Here is an 18,334-nt window from a genome sequence, read left to right as displayed (position 1 = left end):
TCTTATTCACATCTGTCCTGAGGGAGCTGACCTTCTTTGGAGAGGTGGTTGATGAGCATGTAGGACAGATGATGAGTCCATAAGCGCGTGGCTCCACGGGGGAGCCCTGTGAGGAGGAGGGCATGGGGCAGTGGGGGCAGGTCTCACCGGGCCACCACAGGCAGAGGTGTGCCTGTGGGAGGCGTCTGGGGCCTCAAACTCCCACCCTTTCGGTTGATTTCCATAGGCTTTGGTGAGCTTGGCTGGTCTGATGACCTTTTTTGGGATGGGTAGGATGGGAGAGTCAAATCCTCAAAAGGTTTTCAGCAAATAATTGAGAGCAGCATTTAATTTTTCTGTGGCTTTTCTGCCATCACTATGATCCTGTTAATACAGATGAAGGTGATGAATTGTAAGCAGATCAAAGGGCATTAATCATTTCTAGTGTAACGTGGGTATTAAGAATGCTAATTACTGCCCTTTCCAGCCCAGACTCAAGTGGTTATTTTATTTGTAGGAAGAATTAATGCAGATTAAAGGATATTAACTGCATCCCTCTGTGTAAGATTTCCATCTTGGCTCTACTGTGACACGGTCACTCCTCTCTGTCTCATGCACTCTCAGTGACATGTCCATCCACGAGGTGTCGGTGAGCGCGGCCGAGTCGCAGGCCATCATGGATGAGGCCCTGGGACTTCGGAGGAGGCGGCAGGCGCTGACTGTGCACGAGAAGGAGCCGGACCTGAAGCTGGTGCAGCCCATCCCCTTCCTCACGTAGGTCGTCTGGGTCTGGGCTGCCGGGTGGCCACTGGGCCCTGCTTGGGAGGGGGCTCAGCCCGCCCGGGCTGCTGCCGTGGCAGAAGCTGGGCGCACATGGGCGGGTGGCTGCAGGAAGCAGGCCGGGCCTCCCCTGGTCGAAGTCTCTCTCTGTTGCTGTCCTTGACCCACCATCTGCCATGTTCCTGTAAGCCCCTCTCATCTGCCCACCCTAAGGGGAGAAGGAAACCAGCATTAGCCAAGCCCTGGACGGGGGACACCAGGACTCAGAGAGGCTAATGGTGAGGGAGGAGCTGATACCAGGTCCTGGCTTCCCGATCTCTAGTCCATGCTCCCCTGCTAGGGCCGCTCGGCACCCTGGAAGGTGGGCCTCAGCGTAGCCCCAGGAAGGGTGGTCCCTGGAGTTGGGGTCATTTAGCCCTTCGGTGAGGTCTGTTCCTAACATCCTGACGTTGACTCTTGTGTCTATAAGTTGAGAGTGTCTCATATGTGGAGGCAAGTCACGTGGTGGCCCACAGCTCCCCACCAGATGGGACAGACCTGCGTCCAGCCCCGGTGCCCTCGCCGGGTCATTATGTGCCACTCCCTGGAAAAGAGGGAGCAGCATCCCTCTCTTGTAGGGTCATCATGATAATTGAATCGAGTGCTCGGGGGTCGTGCAGAGCCAGCACGCAGGAGGGGCTGGCTCCGACCCACGTTACTGCTCCTACTTGTTCGTTCCCGCACGTTTGAGTTTCCCAGGAAACTGGAGGCAGTCCCAGGGGTACTTAGTCACCAGAAGGAGGGGCACGTGTGCAAAGCTGACAGGCCCCTCGAGGAGAGAAGCACAGCACCGAGAGCTCAGCTCTTCTTGGGGAAGGCTTAGGGCCAGAGCTGGAGTCCATTGGAGGAGTGGGCATGGATCAGGCAAAGGGGCTGGGGGGTGTGAGTGGGGTGTTGTTTCCGGGCAGGGGGAAGCCTGTGTAAAGGCCCTGTGGTATGTGGGGGGTGGTTTTGTTTGCAGAACTGAAAGCAAGCTATGGAGGGGAGAGTGCAGGGGGCGGGGGGGGGGAGGGGGGGCGGGGTTGCAGTGGTGCGATGAGGCTGGGCGCCACCGAGGGGACAGGCGGAGGCTTTGGTTTTTAGTCTGAGGGCCTGGGAAGCTGTTCAAGGTTGGAAGGGTGAGTACATCATGCTACACTGTGTCATACCATAACACAGCATGACACACAACACAACACATGACTACATGTAAAACACAAAACAACAGACAGCATACAACATAACGTGCTACACCTCACCACAACAGGGCACACAACACTTATACACAGCAAAACACACGACAGTCTCGGTTTGCATCCAGCAAGCCCCGGCCCAAGAGCTGTTCAGCCCCTTTGGACCATATCCCTGTCAGTATTCCTCCCCCAGAAAACCAGACTAGTGGCAACAGGACAATGACCCGTCATCGTTTTAAAGATTCGACCTTGTAGGGAAGGGGTTCTTGAGTGAGTCTGTGGTTTCTCCGTGTGCCTGGTAGGTCTGAAGGGGCCTGAGGCTGAGATGCCTCAGGGCTTCTCCTGCGGGCAGTGGAGCGGGTGCGGGCTCTTCTCCAGCCCCGGGTGCTCCACCTCAGCCATCACTAAACTGAGACCACCCCGCCCTCATGGAGGTGGCGGCCCTGAGCTCCGGGTACCCCGTGTTGTGTGCTGACCCAGGCGGTGACCCTCTCCCTGCAGCTGGAAGTGCCTTGGGGAGAGCCTGCTGGCCACGTACCACCACCTCACCACCTGCGAGCCCCCGCGGCCCAGCCTTGGCAAGAGGATCGACCTTTCCGACTACCAGGACCCCGGCCAGCCCCTGGTGTCCTCTGCCGTGGTGGCACCTGTCAGCGTGATCCAGCCGAGCCCCGTCAGCGCCAACCCTGAGGTGACCGTGGCAGAGCCCGTGCTCTCTTACGCCCCCGTGGCCACGGCCAGCTTCCTGCTGCACAGCCCCAGCCTGTTGGAGACGGGCATCCCTGCGGGTGAGCAGGCCTTGGGGTTGGCTTCGGGAGAGACCCTGTCTGCTGAGCAGGAATGAGAGTCGGGGTGCCCTGGCCTCTCCAGAGGGACGGGTCCTGCTGCCGCTCCTGGCCCCACAGGGGAGCCTCTGGGCCTTCTCGCAGGGCCTCCCTCGTCAGGGGTGGCTTCTGCAGTGGGGCCCCTGCAGGGAAGGGGTTGGCCTCAGGGATAGAGCTCCTCAGACCACTCGATGCCCGGTTGCTCAGTCCTGGGGTAGAGTTCACTCCTGCTTGTGACCTGTGAGCTGGCGGGTCCCTCTGCTGGTTCTGCTCAGTTGCTGGCTTACACCCTGCACCCAGTGCTACTGTGCACTGACGTTCTGAGTTCTTTAGCTTTAAGAAGCAGTCAGGGGGCTTCCCTGGTGGCGCAGTGGTTGAGAATCTGCCTGCTAATGCAGGGAACACGGGTTCGAGCCCTGGTCTGGGAGGATCCCACATGCCGCGGAGCGGCTGGGCCCGTGAGCCACAATTACTGAGCCTGCGTGTCTGGAGCCTGTGCTCCGCAACAAGAGAGGCCGTGATAGTGAGAGGCCCGCGCACAGCAATGAAGAGTGGCCCCCACTTGCCACAACTAGAGAAAGCCCTCGCACAGAAACGAAGACCCAACATAGCCATAAATTAAAAATAAATAAATAAATAAAAATTAAAAAAAAAAAAAAAGCAGTCAGCATAGTTACCGCCGTATGCAGTAGTATATGTTGGAATGGTTTTATTGGTTTCTATTATCATTGGAGTTGTAAAAAAAATTTCAGACTAAAGTTCCTGAGCCTTTCCTTGATTTTTGTGTCACCGATGAAGAATATCTGGCAGTTAAGGAAGTTTCTGAATGAACCTGTATATGATTGTTTTTAACTTTTTAGCTTAATCATACATGACACCCCTCTCTTCTCTGTATGATTTATGTGACTCTCTTGCCCACATCATGTCACTGGGCCATGGTGATGGACAGAGTCAGTGTCATTGCTACTTGCTCTGTTCCATCCCAGGCCAGCCAGTGGGAGGGGCAGGGGGATGGGGCGGTTGACTCTGAGACCCTGGCATTCTGTAGGTGTGGAAAGTAGCCTTGAGATCTGGCTTTTGGGCTCTGTGAGTTGGAGAAAGGGGTGAGACTTAAGCAGTTTGGAATGGATTTTTCCCAGGCTCCTTGTTGTTAGAGCAGACAGGAGATTTCCTGAATGTCAAAGAAGCCACAGGTTAAACCTGCAGGCAGGGTTATTATAAAAGAAGGGACCGAGTGCCTCGTGGTGCATTTCCCTAGCCTGCCTCTTGTGAGATTTCAACGTACTCTCTCTGTGAAGGTGATGTTTCTGGGGGAGATAAATCCAAGAAAGCGGTGAAGCGGAAGAAGATTTCTGAGGAGAGCGGGGAGACGGCGAAGCGGCGGTCTGCCCGCGTCCGAAACACCAAGTGCAAAAAAGAAGAGAAGGTGGACTTCCAGGAGCTGCTGGTGAAGTTCTTGCCGTCCAGGTACGGTGCACTTTTTCTGTTTTAGCAAAGGAAGCACACAAACCTCCTGCCTCTGTCACGTCTCTGGTTCCGTGGCCGCCCTCCCCTCCAGGCGTGTCCTCCATCTTCTTGTAACACCTGTACAAACGGCCAACGCTTGGGTCTTCCTGGATTGGGGGCTTGGGTTTTCTTGCCTCTCCTGCCTCTGGATGTCCTGAAGGCAGGAACCATGAGTTTTGCGTCTTTTGGAGCTGGAGGTGACCCGCTCACTCCCCCGGGCCTTCCCTTGTTGCCAGGAGGCCTGGGGCTGCTGCTCCTCAGGTGCAGACGTGGGGACGGCCCGTGGAAGGGGCCCCCTGCGCTCAGGGAGGGCGCCTGCTTGGCTTCTCCAGGCTCGGCAGGGTTCCCTCAAACTCTGAGAAGGTGGACGGTGGGCTCAGGCGTCATCCCTTGCTTTCACTGGTTCGCAGTGTTCCTCAGAGGAGCCTCCCGGGAGGAGATGGGCCAGACTGAATGGAGCTGGGGGGTGCTGTGCCTCAGTGCTCCTTCCCTAGGTCTTCGCCAGCCCTTGGTCCTTGCCCTGTCACCTCCCTCAGATGCTCCGGGACCTTGATGCCTGAGCCTTCCTGGGGTTTATGGTGCCAGTGCCAGACTTCTTAATGCCCTCACTGAGGGCAGAGAGCAGTCAGTCTCTGCTGGTCGGGCATCTCTCTGCCTTCTAACGTTTGGTGGGCACGTCTTGTCAGCTGGGGCTTCCTCTCTTACCCCCTGTGTCTTTGTGAGTTGACTCCATTTTATTCCTTCACGGTTACTGGAGTGGAGCTTGGGAGGTAACCATGTGTGTTACGTGAGCATGTGTCCCAGGAGTCCTCAGCTGGCATTTTGGCTCGTGACAGTAGGTTTCAATGGTGATGCATCCAAGCGGAGGAGGAGGAGGAGCCAGGAGCTTTAGGTGGATTGTAAATCTGTTTTGCCACAAGGTTCCTGATTTTCCTAATTTGCTGCCTTTCTGTTTTTGTGTGGTGAGAGGGAAATGCTCAGAAGTGGAGCTGTTCTCAGTGAGTGGAGGACGCGGGCTCTCTGATCAGTTCCTCCCTAGCCGCCCCTCCAAGAGCAGGTCTCCCTTCCGAGGGTTGCGAAGAGGAGGTGCCAAGGGGCCCGAGGACCATTTCCCCATCTCCCCTCCGCTCGTTGCCCCGCCCAGGGCCTTGCTCCCAAGCCCCCTTCGTGTGGAATAGTGTCTACCTTCTTTTTTATTCTTTATTTCAACTGCTGGTTTCCTGTGTGGTTTTCACGTCAGCTTCCTTGAATCGTCAGGCAGGGGTACACGGTGGCTTGCTGGACGTGGTCCCTGGGGCAGGGGCGTGCAGTTGTGCACCAGGACGTCAGGAGGCGCCTGCCTGTCCATCCTCGGCGAGGTGGCGGGCTCGGCTAAAGTGGAGTCCCTGGGGGGGGGTCTGAGGTGTGGTGCCTGCTGGGAGAGGCCTCCCTGGGCTCAGAGAGCTATGAGGAGCTGTGGAGGGGCCGCCACCCACCCACTTTCTCCTCGTCCCCCAGGTCCCCCTCGGGCCTTGGCACCTGGAGGCCTGGCCGACTGTGCTGCCCAAGTGGAGCCTTTCGGCCTCTGTCTCTAGCTCTCCGTGGGGGTTCTTTCTCTCCCTTTCTCTCTCTCTCACGAGAAGGTCAGCTTCCTGTGGGCGGGGCTACCACAACCCCAGCTGTATATTCTGGTGATCACCTGCTGATGGGATGGGTGAGGGAGTGGGGCGCAGGCCAGACCCGGCCACAAAGGCCCAGGAGAGGCGGAGCCCCGCTCACCTGGGGCAGCCTCGGGTCCAGTTCAGCTCTCCTCTCTCTCAGGGGAAGGTGTTGGAACATGCGCCGTGGCCTTTGCGAGTTCGGTGTGTTCCATGCAGGTTAAGAAAGCTGGACCCCGAGGAGGAAGACGACCCCTTTAGTAACTACGAAGTCCCGTCGGAAGCCAAACTGGAGAACTTCCCAAGCGTTGGGCCCCACAGGCTGTCCTTCGACTCAGCCACGTTCATGGAATCTGGTAGGACCCGGGCACCGTGGGCAGTGCTGTGAGGGCTCCTTCCTCCCATTCTCCTGGAACCTGCTCAGGCCGCGTGCTGTGGGGACGGGTCTGGGTGGTTTTTCAAGGGTGGTCCAGGGGCTGCCTGGCTCTGTCCTGCCTGAGGTCTGTGGTCAGCTGGAGGAAGGGGGTACGCTGGAGTGTCCTGGCTCACACTCCACCGTGCTCCCTAGGGGTGCGGGCTTTGCCGGTCGAATGGGTGCATCACGGCTCTTGGGTACAGCCGGGCGCTGTGCTGCTGTGCAAGGCCACACCCAGGGGTCAGCCCTCTCGTGCCCGCCTGGGCCTTGGAGGTTCAGACAGGTGTGCCCACAGCCGTGAGGCCCGCCCTCAGCGCCCCCCTGGGGCACATGGGCTCTTCCCGCTGGCACCCGCTCTCATCTCCTGAACAAAATGGGGCCCCTGGCATGGAGGGTCCTCTGTTGAAGTCGGGTCACTTCCCCCGCTCCGGGCAGAGAAGCAAGACGTGCACGCCTTCCTGCTGGGGAACCTGAGCAACGGGGGCATCCTGGAGCTCATGATGCGCTACCTGAAGAGCATGGGCCACAGGTTCCTGCTGCGCTGGCCGCCGGGCCTGGCAGAGGTCGTGCTCAGCATCTACCACAGCTGGCGGAGGCACAGCGCCAGCCTGCCCAACCCGCTGCTCAGGGACTGCGGCAACGGGCACATCCAGGTTGGCTGGCCGGGCGGCGGGCAGGCGGGGGCCAGGCATAGGCAGGGGACCTGGGCTGCAACTGCAACTGCAGGTGGAGGTGTGGGGTTGAGACGGGGGGCGGGTCACGGGGGAGGGAGGTTCACGAGCGGGAGGAGAGCAGTGGAGAGGCTGGAAGGTGGAGGCTTGCTATGTTCTAGGCACCAGGGACCCGTCGCTACCTGCTTTTTCAACAGGTGAGGAGACACAAGTGCAGAAGTGGAGGAAGGCTGCCGAAGGGGTGTTGGTGGCTGCCAGCCGTGGGGGCCGAGCCTACACACTGCCCTCTGCAGCCCAGGCGCTTGCACTCAGTGCCTCCCAGGGCCAAGGGAGCCAGGGTGCTTTGGCCCCTTCTCCCGTGAGAGGAGGAAGGCCGCTTCTGAGGGGGCAGCACTGGGAGCTTTCAGGGCCCCCTGGGTGGTATTTCTTGCTGGGGGCGCAGAGGTGGAGGAGCTCCAGGTTCACAGGTCTTCAGGGCCGTGTGTGTCAGGGGCCCCTGGTGGTGCAGCCTCCACTGGGACACCACAGGGACTGCCTTCTGGCAGCACCTGCCCAGGCCCGCTCCCCCAGGCCCATCTGCCCAGACTCTCCCGGGTCCTCCCGAGTCTGTTCCAGTGTAGATCCACGTGCCTCTCCTTATGTCCCAGCAGGGTGGAGTGGCGGGAGGGGCCAAGGCTTTGGTCCCTAGACAGACCAGCTTGTTTATTTCCCAGCTGTGCCCGTTGGCCAGGCTGGCGCCTCCTTACTGCTGAGTCTCAGCTTCCTGGTCCACCCAGGGAATGACGCGCCCACCCTGGGGGCTGTCAGGGTTGAGTGCCTGGCGCTCGGCAGGTGGCAGGGCTGCCTCTTCCATAGGACAGTCCCCGAGGACCGAAGGCGGGTCTCCCGGGTCCTCCCGAGTCTGTTCCAGTGTAGATCCATGTGCCTCTCCTTATGTCCCAGCAGGAAGCCAGTGATTACCACTTATGAAATAGAAAGTAGGTAGAGGGAAACTTGATGTTCTCGTCAGAGTAAATTTTAGTTTAGGTTCGTTCCATCCCCCGCCCTTGACCTATGTGACCCTGTTCCTGACCATCCGCGCCCGTCCTGCAGGACATGATGCTGATGTCCCTCTCCTGCATGGAGCTGCAGCTGGACCAGTGGCTGCTGACCAAGGGCCGGAGCTCTGCAGGTAGGCGACCTTCCGTGTTCTGTGTGGGGCGACTTTCTGGACCCTCGGCAGCCGGGAGGGGACAGGAGTTGGGGGGCTGAGTCACACCTACAGGGGGCGCATTTCCTGGGTCGGCTTGTCAGGCCAGGAAAGACCTGGGGTCTCTGAGAAGCAGCTGAGCCCCAAGGGAGCCACCTGCCTGCTTCTGTTACTCAGGATGAGGGACGTGACATTTCCGTTTTCTCAGGTTATCACCTGATACTTTACGTGTCCCCAGTCATTGTCCCAGGTGATGTGGATCGTTCTGACTTAAACCACCACCTGGTGAGCAAAGATATGCTCCAGATCAGTCTGCCGGATGAGGGCCTCTAGCTGCAGGGTCTCCGTATCCCCATCCAGCCCATCTGGCTCTCTGCCGCTCGGGGGCTGTGAGGCTCCAAGGACTCAGGGCTGGGGGCAACCTCAGGGAGCAGAAGGGTGTCTGGGTCCCGCACATGAGGTTGACTCCTTCCAACCTGATGGTTTTCAGTGTCTCCTCGGAACTGCCCTGCGGGTGTGGTGAGCGGCAGGTTCGGGCCCGACTTCCCGGGAGCCCACTTCCTGGGGGACCTCCTGCAGCTGTCGTTCGCCTCGTCCCAGCGGGACCTGTTTGAGGATGGCTGGCTGGAGTTTGTGGTCCGCGTGTACTGGTTGAAGGCGCGGTTCCTGGCGCTGCAGGTTGGTCTGTGGTCGGCTGCCTGGGGAGGATGCGCTGGCACCCAGCGGGAGGAGAGAGAGCTGGCCGCGTGGTGGAGGGTGTGTGTGCGCACGTGTGGCACCTGCCTGGGCACTGGGCTCTGCATGAGGAGGTGGGACGTGGTGGGGAACATGCAGCATCTCAGAAATCCCGACGCCCACCATCAGCACAGCTGTAGCACCACGAGGGGCCTCATGGGCCCCCTATAGACCCAGCGAGGTTGCTTTGGAGCCTTGACCCTTTCCTTATGTTTCCCGAGAGAGCCTGAGCGTGTGTGCAAATGGGTGCAGAGTTTTTTTGGAGGGAATCACTGCCCATCTGTGTGAATGGAGCTTGTCTGGAGGGCCCGGGAGGGCTGGCTGTCCCCCAGCCCCTTGCACACTGTGGCATCCAGTGCCCCACAGTCGGTTCTGGAGCTGGGACAGGCCTGGGTCTAGTCGCGGCTCTGCCAGCTTCGCTCAAGATTTGGAGTAGATACTCAGCCTTGCTCTGGTGTCCCGGTGTCCTCACCCCCACCACGAGGGTCATGATGCTCCCCTTGGAGCTGTAGTGTGAATCATTCGTTCATGCGTTCATTCAGCAGGTACTTAACTGAGCCCCACCCGCTCTGTAGAGGGGATGGTAGTAGTTGGCTAAAACCGCCCTCATGGTGCCCCCAGTCTGGTGGGCTCAGGGGGCAGGCACCTGGTGCAGCACAGCGAGTGCCCCTCCTCTGCCCAGGGAGACATGGAGCAGGCCCTGGAGAACTATGACATCTGCACGGAGATGCTGCAGAGCTCCGCTGCCGCCCGGGCTGTGGCGGGAGCCGAGCAAAGAGACGTTGTGATCCGCCTGCCCAACCTCCACAATGACTCGGTCGTCTCCCTGGAGGAGGTGAGTGGGAGCTTTTTAATGATGTTTTCTTGGTCAAAGGCCTGACCTGTCCATGCGGACTAGGAGAGCGGCCCACATGCTGAGCAGGGCAGGGTGGGACCCGGGAGAGGCAGCTCTGAGGCACAGGGTGCCACGGACTCGCAGGCACACCCCCTGATGGAGCGCTCCTCTGGGGGCCGGTGGCTGGGAGCCGGGGTGGAGGTGTCTGCCCACAGGGTGGAGAATGGCTCTTGCTCAGCTCTCTGGCCTGCGTGTGGCAGCAGCCCCAGAGGAACGAGAGGAAAACCCCTGCAGAAGCAGACCAATGTTGCTCTGGCCCTGGGGTGGGTCAGCGGTGTGTGGTTCTAATCCTGTCCTCACTGTGCAGCCTCTGACCGCAGGCCCACAGTTCCACATCTGTGACACATTCACATTGGCTGAAAGCCTTCAGACTCTTGCAGGGTGGTTTCAGGGCCAGGCCTAGTGCAGTGCCCCTGCTGCCCGTGTCCTGCAGGCCTCCTGTGAGGAGAGGGTTCCGGGGGTTGATGGTGTGTGCCAGCCTCTGGCCTGGGCTCCCTAGGTCTCTGCAGCCCCATGCTCCACGGTTCTAGGAGTCTGGTTTGCTGAACTGTGGCCATGAGGCTGTCTAACTATTTTCACAGACACTTTCTGGAACCCTTCTGCTTCTGTGGTAGTTTTGTTTTTTGGTATATTTGTTCTTCAAAGACTTGAATGCCTTGCCCTTAATAGAAATACTATTTATAAAGTGTTTTATAAGGTATTTACTTGCTGTAAATACTTCTTGGCTGGGTCTGTTAAATGCAAAACTCTGGGGGGCTTCCCTGGGGGCGCAGTGGTTAAGAATCCGCCTGCCAATGCAGGGGACACGGGTTCGATCCCTGGTCCGGGAAGATCCCACATGCTGTGGAGCAGCTAAGCCCATGCGCCACAACTACTGAGCCTGCACTCTAGAGTCCGTGAGCCACAACTACTGAGCCCGTGCGCTGCAACTACTGAAGCCCACGCACCTAGAGCCCATGCTCCACAACAAGAGAAGCCTCTGCAATGAGAAGACCGCTCACAGCAACGAAGAGTAGGCCCCACTTGCCGCAACCAGAGAAAAGCCCGCACGCAGCAGCGAAGACCCAACGCAGCCAAAAATAAAAAATAAATAAAATAAAATAAATTAATTTTTTAAAAAAATGCAAAACTCTGGCTGCATTCAGGGAGCCCGTGAGGGCTTGGTCGTCAGGCAGTGATTCTGGGCCTTTTCCAGATTGACAAGAACCTGAGGTCGCTGGAACGGTGCCAGTCACTGGAGGAGACTCAGCGGCTGTATGAGGCTGGTGACCACCGGGCCGTCGTGCGCCTGCTCCGCCCCACCTTGTGTCCCAGTGGGTTTGACCGGGCCAAACACCTGGAGTTCATGACGTCTGTGCCTGAGAGGCCGGCCCAGCTGCTGCTGCTGCAGGTGTGTGCTGTCCCGGCCCCTCTCCTGCTTGTGCCTTCTGCTTGGCCGGAGTTTCTTCTCCGGGTGCTTGGAGGCAGCCCTGGAGAAAATAGAGAGAAGTGGAGTAAAATCCACCCCCTCGGGCACCGGGAAGACGTGGTGAGAATATACGGCGGGGAATTGGAACCTAGGGTTCTGCTGGGCTCAAGGTGAGCCTGCGCCAGGCTCTGAACTTCCACATGGCAGAGGGGGAAGGGAGACTAGTCAGGGCTTAGCCATCCATCCACCTGATGGTTCATCTGCCTGTCGTTCATTGCTTTTTAAATTAACTATTGAGTACATATAAAATTGATAAAATATCTATACAATGTAAAGAATTAAGAGAAGGTAAATAGTCCCGTAGGATCAAGTAGTTGAAGGAAAGGAACACGAGTGTGGTGTGTGAGGCCCATGTGCCCTGTCGGCTCCTTCCACGCCCCCGTCCTCAGCACGTGAACCTCCGCTGAGAGCTGGCCTGGCACCAAGCCTCTGCTGGGCTGCGTGGTCACTCAGCCTCCCCGCACCTCAACGTCTTGTCTCCGGAGCAGGGATGGTTATTGTACCTCAGAGGCCTGCTGTGGAGTTTCATGAGCTGGCATGTGTTGGCGTCACGCCTGGCATGTGGCAAGCCCCAGATGGGTGCTGGCAGTGGCCGCTGCCGCCATCCTCGGGACGCGTGGAGATGGATGTGGAAGGTGATACACAGGATGTGCTCATGGTGTGGGGTGGGCTTTGATTTATTATCTCACTGGGTCCTTCCTCTTCAGTCTAGGAAGAGAGCCCAGTCTTCTCCCGGGCTTTTTAAAAATTTTTATTTTTTTAACCTTTTAAAAAATTTTTTTGGCCACACCATACAGCATGTGGGATCTTAGTTCCCTGACCAGGGATCGAACCTGCATCCCCTGCAGTGGAAGTGCAAAGTCTTAACCACTGGACCGCCAGGGAAGTCCCCTCCCGGGCTTTTTGAACTGACTTTCTTGAACTGGGAAATGGTTAAGAGGTGTGACTGGGAACAAGCGGAGGTGAAAGGGGAAGAATGGGGAGAGGAGGGCAGGGGACGAGCTGTGATGACCTCAGCGCCAGTGGCTGTGAGGTGGACAGCTGAGTGTGCCAGGGACAGGCCAGCTCAGTGGCTCAGGTGGTCTTGCTCTGTGGTCTGGAGCTCCTGGGCAAAGTGGGCGGGGGGGCCCCAGGGGAGGGGGCTGCTGCTGGGGAGGCACCGCACGGTGCTGAGGCCCGAGATGAGGCCTGGGCCGAGTGCTGGGGAATCTGCTGGGTTTTGCCCCTTTTCCTCTTGAGAGCGTGTGTTTTCTTATTGATTTGGAATGCTTTTTATATATTAGAGATATTAATCTTTTTCTCATCTAATGTTTTTTCCCAGTTTGTTGTCTGCTTTTAAATTGCAGCTTGTGCTTTCTTTGACGTACATAAGTTTTGAAGTTTTAGGTCATTAAATCTCTTGATGTTTTCAAACAGTGGTGAATTTGTTCATTATGCTTAGAAAGCCTTTTCGAGGCTAGAACAACATTCATCCAGTTGTTGCACACACAGGATGGAGCTGCCACAGTGTACCTGACACTGGGCAGCGGGGAGGCCCCCTGACGGAACCTACTCTCCACAAGGGAGGCTGCAGGGGGCGTGTCAACAGACAGACAGAGGCCTGTGCGCCTTGCTTCTTCCTGCAGTGTTAGGTGTTGGGTTCATGCTTGCGTGTAACCCGCTTCACCTAGCTTTTGTAGGGTGGGGGTCTGACTTGGAATTCTCTCTGGGATATGCAGGAGGCTCGGTCTCCCTGTGTAGATGAGCTGCCTGCCACATTCTTCAATGTAAGTGTACAGTCTCCTCATGGTTGCGTTGATTCTTAGTCCTGATACTTTGGGTTGCTATTTGAGCAGGACGTTTTTGCTGGTCATTATGTCTTCTAACTACGTTTATGGTTTATAGGAACCCTGTTGATTTTTGCGTGTTTATTTTAAATCTGGCCACTTCACTGCATTCCCTTTATTTCTGATGGTTTCTGTTTTGGGTGGATGGTCTGTTGCCACAGTCAGTGGTGATCTGCTCTCCTCATTTGTTGGCAGTTATTCTTCTGCTTTTTAGCTCTTTTCGGCCTCAAGCACTGGGGATCATGTCACATTAGAGTGATGGGTCCTTGTCTTGTCCCTGACTTTCTGTCAACCAGTCCCTTGCGTGTTCTGATCAGGTGGGGTTGGCTCCGGCCTGCGGCCTCCACCTCTGCCCCTGTGGGCTCTGTCACACCTCAGCAGCTCCTGCTCGGTGCTGGCTTTCCCTAAAGAAACACAGACCCCGTTTTCCTGGCAATTAAGGCTCTTAAGTTGGGGGTGGTTTTGATCTGCGTTCAGGTGCGTTTCTGCCTGTCTGTCACCTCAGAGGGTGGTCGAGGTGGGCGGGCCTGCTCTGCATGCCCTGGGCCCCTGTGGGGCCAGGCGTGGTGAGCGTGGCTGTAGTTCTCACAGTGCCTTCATGCCCCCTCCTCCCTCATTCAGGACTCCTTGCTCCGGCTGGAGGACCACCGGCAGTGCTTCGAGTGCTCTGACGTGGCTCTGAATGAGGCGGTCCAGCAGATGGTTAATGCCACTGAGGCTGCCGCCAAGGAGGAGTGGGTGGCCACGGTAACCCAGCTGCTGTTGGGCATCGAGCAGGCGCTCTCAGCAGACAGCAGCGGCGGCAGCATCCTGAGGGACTCATCCTCCGCCGCTGGCCTCACCCGGCTCACCAACAACCTCATCCAGGTAACCCGGCTCCTTCCCGCCCGCCCGCAGCCCGGTTGGCCCTGAGGACGTACCCTGGGGGGAGCTGACCCTGCAGTGACGCCCCATCGCCCCAGGTCATTGACTGCAGCATGGCCGTGCAGGAGGAGCCCAAGGAGCCCCATGTGTCCTCTGTGCTGCCCTGGATCATCTTGCACCGCATCATCCGGCAGGAAGAGGACAGCTTCCGCTCCCTGTGCCACCAGCAGCAGCTCCAGAGCCCGGCAGACGAAGGTGTGGGGATGCGGTCCGGTGGGGGCGGCCCTCAGCCCGGTGTCCCTGCCTCTCATCTCTGCCTCAGGGCCCTGCGGCCCTGTCCAGGCACTGTGAGTGGGCTTGGGCTCGGGCAGCGGATGTTTCGTGGCACTTGGATGGAGGCAGAGGCTCCCCACCATGCGGTGGGGGGGGGAGGGGGCGTGGCCTGTGCAGTGTTTCACGTCGGGTGCAGGTGGAGAGCACCGTGAGGAGTGGGCCTGCTCTGGGAGCCTCGTGCCGCCAGCTCCTCCAGTCCCTGCACAGCCCGTGGGCCCTCGGGTGTGGGCCCGGGCAGCCGGAGGGCAGCACGGGGCAAGCAGGCGCAGGTTCCACTTCTTGGCCATGTGACCATGGACCAGTCAGGCGACCCCCAGCCTCTGTTCCCCCGTCCACTCTGGGGATAGTGGCACCATCTCAGGGTTGTTGGAAGACCTATGGGGCAGTAAAGCCATTGTTGCCACGGCAGGTCAGTGCTGGCACGAGGGGTGCTGGTGCCGAGTGCAGAGGCCGCAGGGGTGAGCCAGGGCCCTGTGTGGAGATGGCACTTGAGCCGGGTCAGCACAGTGGTAGGAAATGTGGTCGGTGCAAGAAATTACATCAAAACAACAGCTAAATGACATTTAAGCAAAGAGTGTAGCTCTACCAAATGGACTTTATTCCTTTGGTTTTCTCGCATTTTCAATCTAAACTTGGCTGATACATGTATACTTTTTATATAGCTATGATTACAATACACGTATTTATGTGTATATTCAACCAGCTTAAAAATGAATTTATTGGGGGGGTTTTCCTCAGTCATTTGACGGATCAGCAAAGCGCACAGGAAGGAAAGTCAGCTGTGTGGCCACAAGCACGGAGTCCACACCCGCTTGCCTTCCTTCCACTTGCTCTCTTGCTCCAAGTGCTTCACTCCACAGGTGTCTGTCAACTGCTCTCTGCTTGTCAGGCCTCCGTGGGTGAGAACCTCTGGCCTGGGAAGGTTCACGGTGGGGGCGACAGATGGGACCACTAGCAGCACCCACAGTGCCACGCCTGAGGCCTGACGGGGGACCAGGAAGCGATGGGGCAGCTGGGCAGGGACCCGGAAGGGCTGGGCATGTGGCTGGACTTGGCAAGGAGCCAGACCGAGAAAAGCTTTCGCCCCCGTGTATAAGCTATGTGGCTGTGTTCCGTTGTCTTCACGATGCTAGGAGAGGTGCCCTGCTTTGCCCAACTCTCGGCAGCGGTGTTTCTCTTACTGGTCATTCTTTAGTCAATACCTCATGCACGTCTTTCTGCTTCTGCTGAATTGATTTTTTTTGGATAAATTTTTAAAACGGTTATCTTTAGAGCGCTTGACAAATAGTGCCTCTGTGTTTTACAAAAAAGCTTCAGTGGTGGAAAAAAATTAAGGTTTACACCTATAAATGTAGGTGTAAAAAGACTTCTGGATTAAAGTCTCTTCTTAATTAATTATGCAAGCACAATATAGGTTTTTCTTGGTTTGCTTTTTTGTTTTTTTAGTAACAGGATTTCTTTCGTTTTATTTTAAATATCTGTTTATTTATTTATTTATTTGGTTGCACCTGGTCTCAGTTGTGGCAGGCGGGCTCCTTAGTTGTGGCATGCGAACTCTTAGTTGCGAGATGCATGTGGGATCTAGTTCCCTGACTAGGGATCGAACCCAGGCCCCCTGCATTGGGAGCGTGGAGTCTTATCCACTGTGCCACCAGGGAAGTCCCCACAATATAGTTTTTTAAAAAACTACCAGTAAGCAAGTAAGGGAAGGAGGACAGTGCAAGGCCATAAACTTCAAAATGGTGGGCTAGGGAAACAAAGATCCTGGTGTACTGGCCGCCGGTGTGGCCCGTCCCCTCCTCCACCCCCAGGAGGAGGACTGAGGGGACAGGGTGAGTGGACAGAGTCCTCTGTTCTGTAGAGAGTGGGCTGGCGGGGCTGCCCCCTGTATTGCCCTGGGCCTTGGCAGAGGCAGGAAGGGCTGCTGGGTCCTGCCCCTCCTGGTGGCAGACTACATGGAGGGCACTCTGGCCGGCAGTAAGGGGCCGGCGTGGGGCAATGTTGCATGCTGAGTTCCCTGGAGCAGATGCTGGGATGGTATATCAGGAATTTCTACTCGTGAAAGGAAGAGGGAAGCAGCGGGGAGAACAGGGTGCATCCTGACGTCGTCTCGGCCCCCGGCGGGGGCTCTGTAGCATGTCGGGCAGAGGAAGCCAGGCCTTTGCCCTCTCATCTTACTTCAGTCACTGGACGTGGCTCCCGTGGCTGTAGCCAAGCCGAAGGAACTGCTGGCTGGGGCCGTGTGCTGGCCGCACTGCTCTCCCTGGGCAGCCATTTAGGAGATCTCGGAAGAGAGGACAAAACCCCGGTCCCACAGTGCGGACTGATGCAGCCCTGGTCGAGCAAGCTCCCTTCTTTTCCCTCAGCAGACACAGGCAGCGGAAAGTGATTGAGAGCAACACCTGCTGTGAGCTCACAGCTTCGAGGAAGGGCAGGCTGGTCTTCTTTGTGGGAGATGCCCCAGAAAATTCCTTCATGGTGATTGCAGCGCTGCCATGGTCTGAGGAGCCGCCCTGGCTGACCATGAGCAGGGTGGAGAGAGGTGACATGGCGGGCGTGCTGACAGGTCATGACCCACCCCTACCCAACAGCCCGCGTCGAGTACAGGAAGGGAAGAAGGAACACACCATTCGAGAGACAGGTGAACTAGGCCTGGAAGAAAGCATACAGCAAGGAGCAGAGGCAGAGGCTTGTGGGTGATTGGCCCAAGAAAATCATTTGTTAAAATTTCTAAGACGATAAGCAGAATGAAATGAAATGGAAAACTGCAGAACTAAGGGAAAACGCTGCAAACCACATCTCACCATTATAAACTAATAAACTAAAACAGTGAGGAGCAGAGTGAATATGACTGAAACTGCGGGAGACGGATTAAGAGCTAACAGCACTGGAGAGAAGGTGGTAGATGTGGAAGACAGAGGTGGTCCAGTGTGAGGGTGAATGGGGCCCCTGATGGCAGCAAGGAATCTGATGTCACATACAGGAAGGGTTCTCTGAATTGTAATAAACACTGAATCTGCAGGTTCAAAGTATATACCAAGAAAAGTTGATATGCAACAGTCTACATCAAGATGCATCCTGGTGAAGGATCTATTTTAGGGGTAAAGACTTGTCAGGTTTCTAAACTGAAAAATCAATTTATCTTAACGGGACAAAGAACAGGGCTCATTTCGATTTCTCCCTGGCAGTGTTCAGTGCAGTTGGGGTCATGTCCATATGTCTGCAGGGTTCTCAGGGCAGGAAAGTGTGGGCCCAGGCATGTAGCCAGTCGTTTGTAATTACAGTGGATTCCAGCTCCTTGAGTGCTTCTTAGAAGCATGGCTGGAGGAGGAAGTCAGTAAACCAACATGAGTCAGGATGGAAAAGCCACGGGAAAGAGCTTGCGATGAGCACCAGATCCACTTAGAATCGGAGTCGAAATAGAGCAGCCGGGCTGATTATGGCTGCAGAACAGAATGTACGTGTTATAACCCTACTGCACTAGAAGCAGTATGCACGACCAGATTAGGAGCTGGGGGAGAGGAGTAAAAAGCTACCACAGAGCCATCACTGACCTGGTGTAACAGTCATTTGATGCTGTTGAAAATGGAAATGAAAGGACTTCCCTGGTGGCGCATTGGTTAAGAATCTGCCTGCCAATGCAGGGGACACGGGTTCGATCCCAGTCCGGGAAGATCCCACGTGCCGTGGAGCACCTAAGCCTATGCGCCACAGCTACTGAGCCTGTGCTCTAGAGCCCGTGAGCCACAACTACTGAGCCCAGAGCCCGTGCTCTGCAACAAGAGAAGCCACCTCAATGAGAATCCCGCATACCACAATGAAGAGTAGCCCCCGCTCGCCGCAACTAGAGAAAGCCCGCGCGTAGCAACAAAGACCCAACACAGCTAAAAATAAATAAAATTAAATACTTTTTAAAAAAAGTACAAAACAAATTTCATGAAAGAATCTTGATTCTGCTTTCTCTAGTACTTTCTATCCTAATGTGTTCTGTCCTAATCCTC

General features: G+C 56.7%; 1 protein-coding gene across 1 annotated transcript in view; it reads left to right on the top strand.

Annotated features, from left to right (window-relative positions):
• The window catches only part of CABIN1 (calcineurin binding protein 1), a 101,000-nt gene that overhangs the window by 14,862 nt on the left and 67,804 nt on the right, over positions 1 to 18,334 (top strand). Inside the window, 11 exon segments of the mRNA XM_068563783.1 lie at positions 604 to 753; positions 2,472 to 2,758; positions 4,093 to 4,261; positions 6,157 to 6,293; positions 6,788 to 7,005; positions 8,116 to 8,194; positions 8,703 to 8,890; positions 9,630 to 9,782; positions 11,038 to 11,232; positions 13,758 to 14,003; positions 14,099 to 14,255. Coding sequence (XP_068419884.1) covers positions 604 to 753; positions 2,472 to 2,758; positions 4,093 to 4,261; positions 6,157 to 6,293; positions 6,788 to 7,005; positions 8,116 to 8,194; positions 8,703 to 8,890; positions 9,630 to 9,782; positions 11,038 to 11,232; positions 13,758 to 14,003; positions 14,099 to 14,255 — 1,979 coding nt within the window.

Source organism: Eschrichtius robustus, chromosome 14 (assembly GCF_028021215.1).
Source record: "Eschrichtius robustus isolate mEscRob2 chromosome 14, mEscRob2.pri, whole genome shotgun sequence".
NCBI lineage: Eukaryota > Metazoa > Chordata > Mammalia > Artiodactyla > Eschrichtiidae > Eschrichtius > Eschrichtius robustus.
This window is presented reverse-complemented; position numbering and strand designations above follow the sequence as displayed.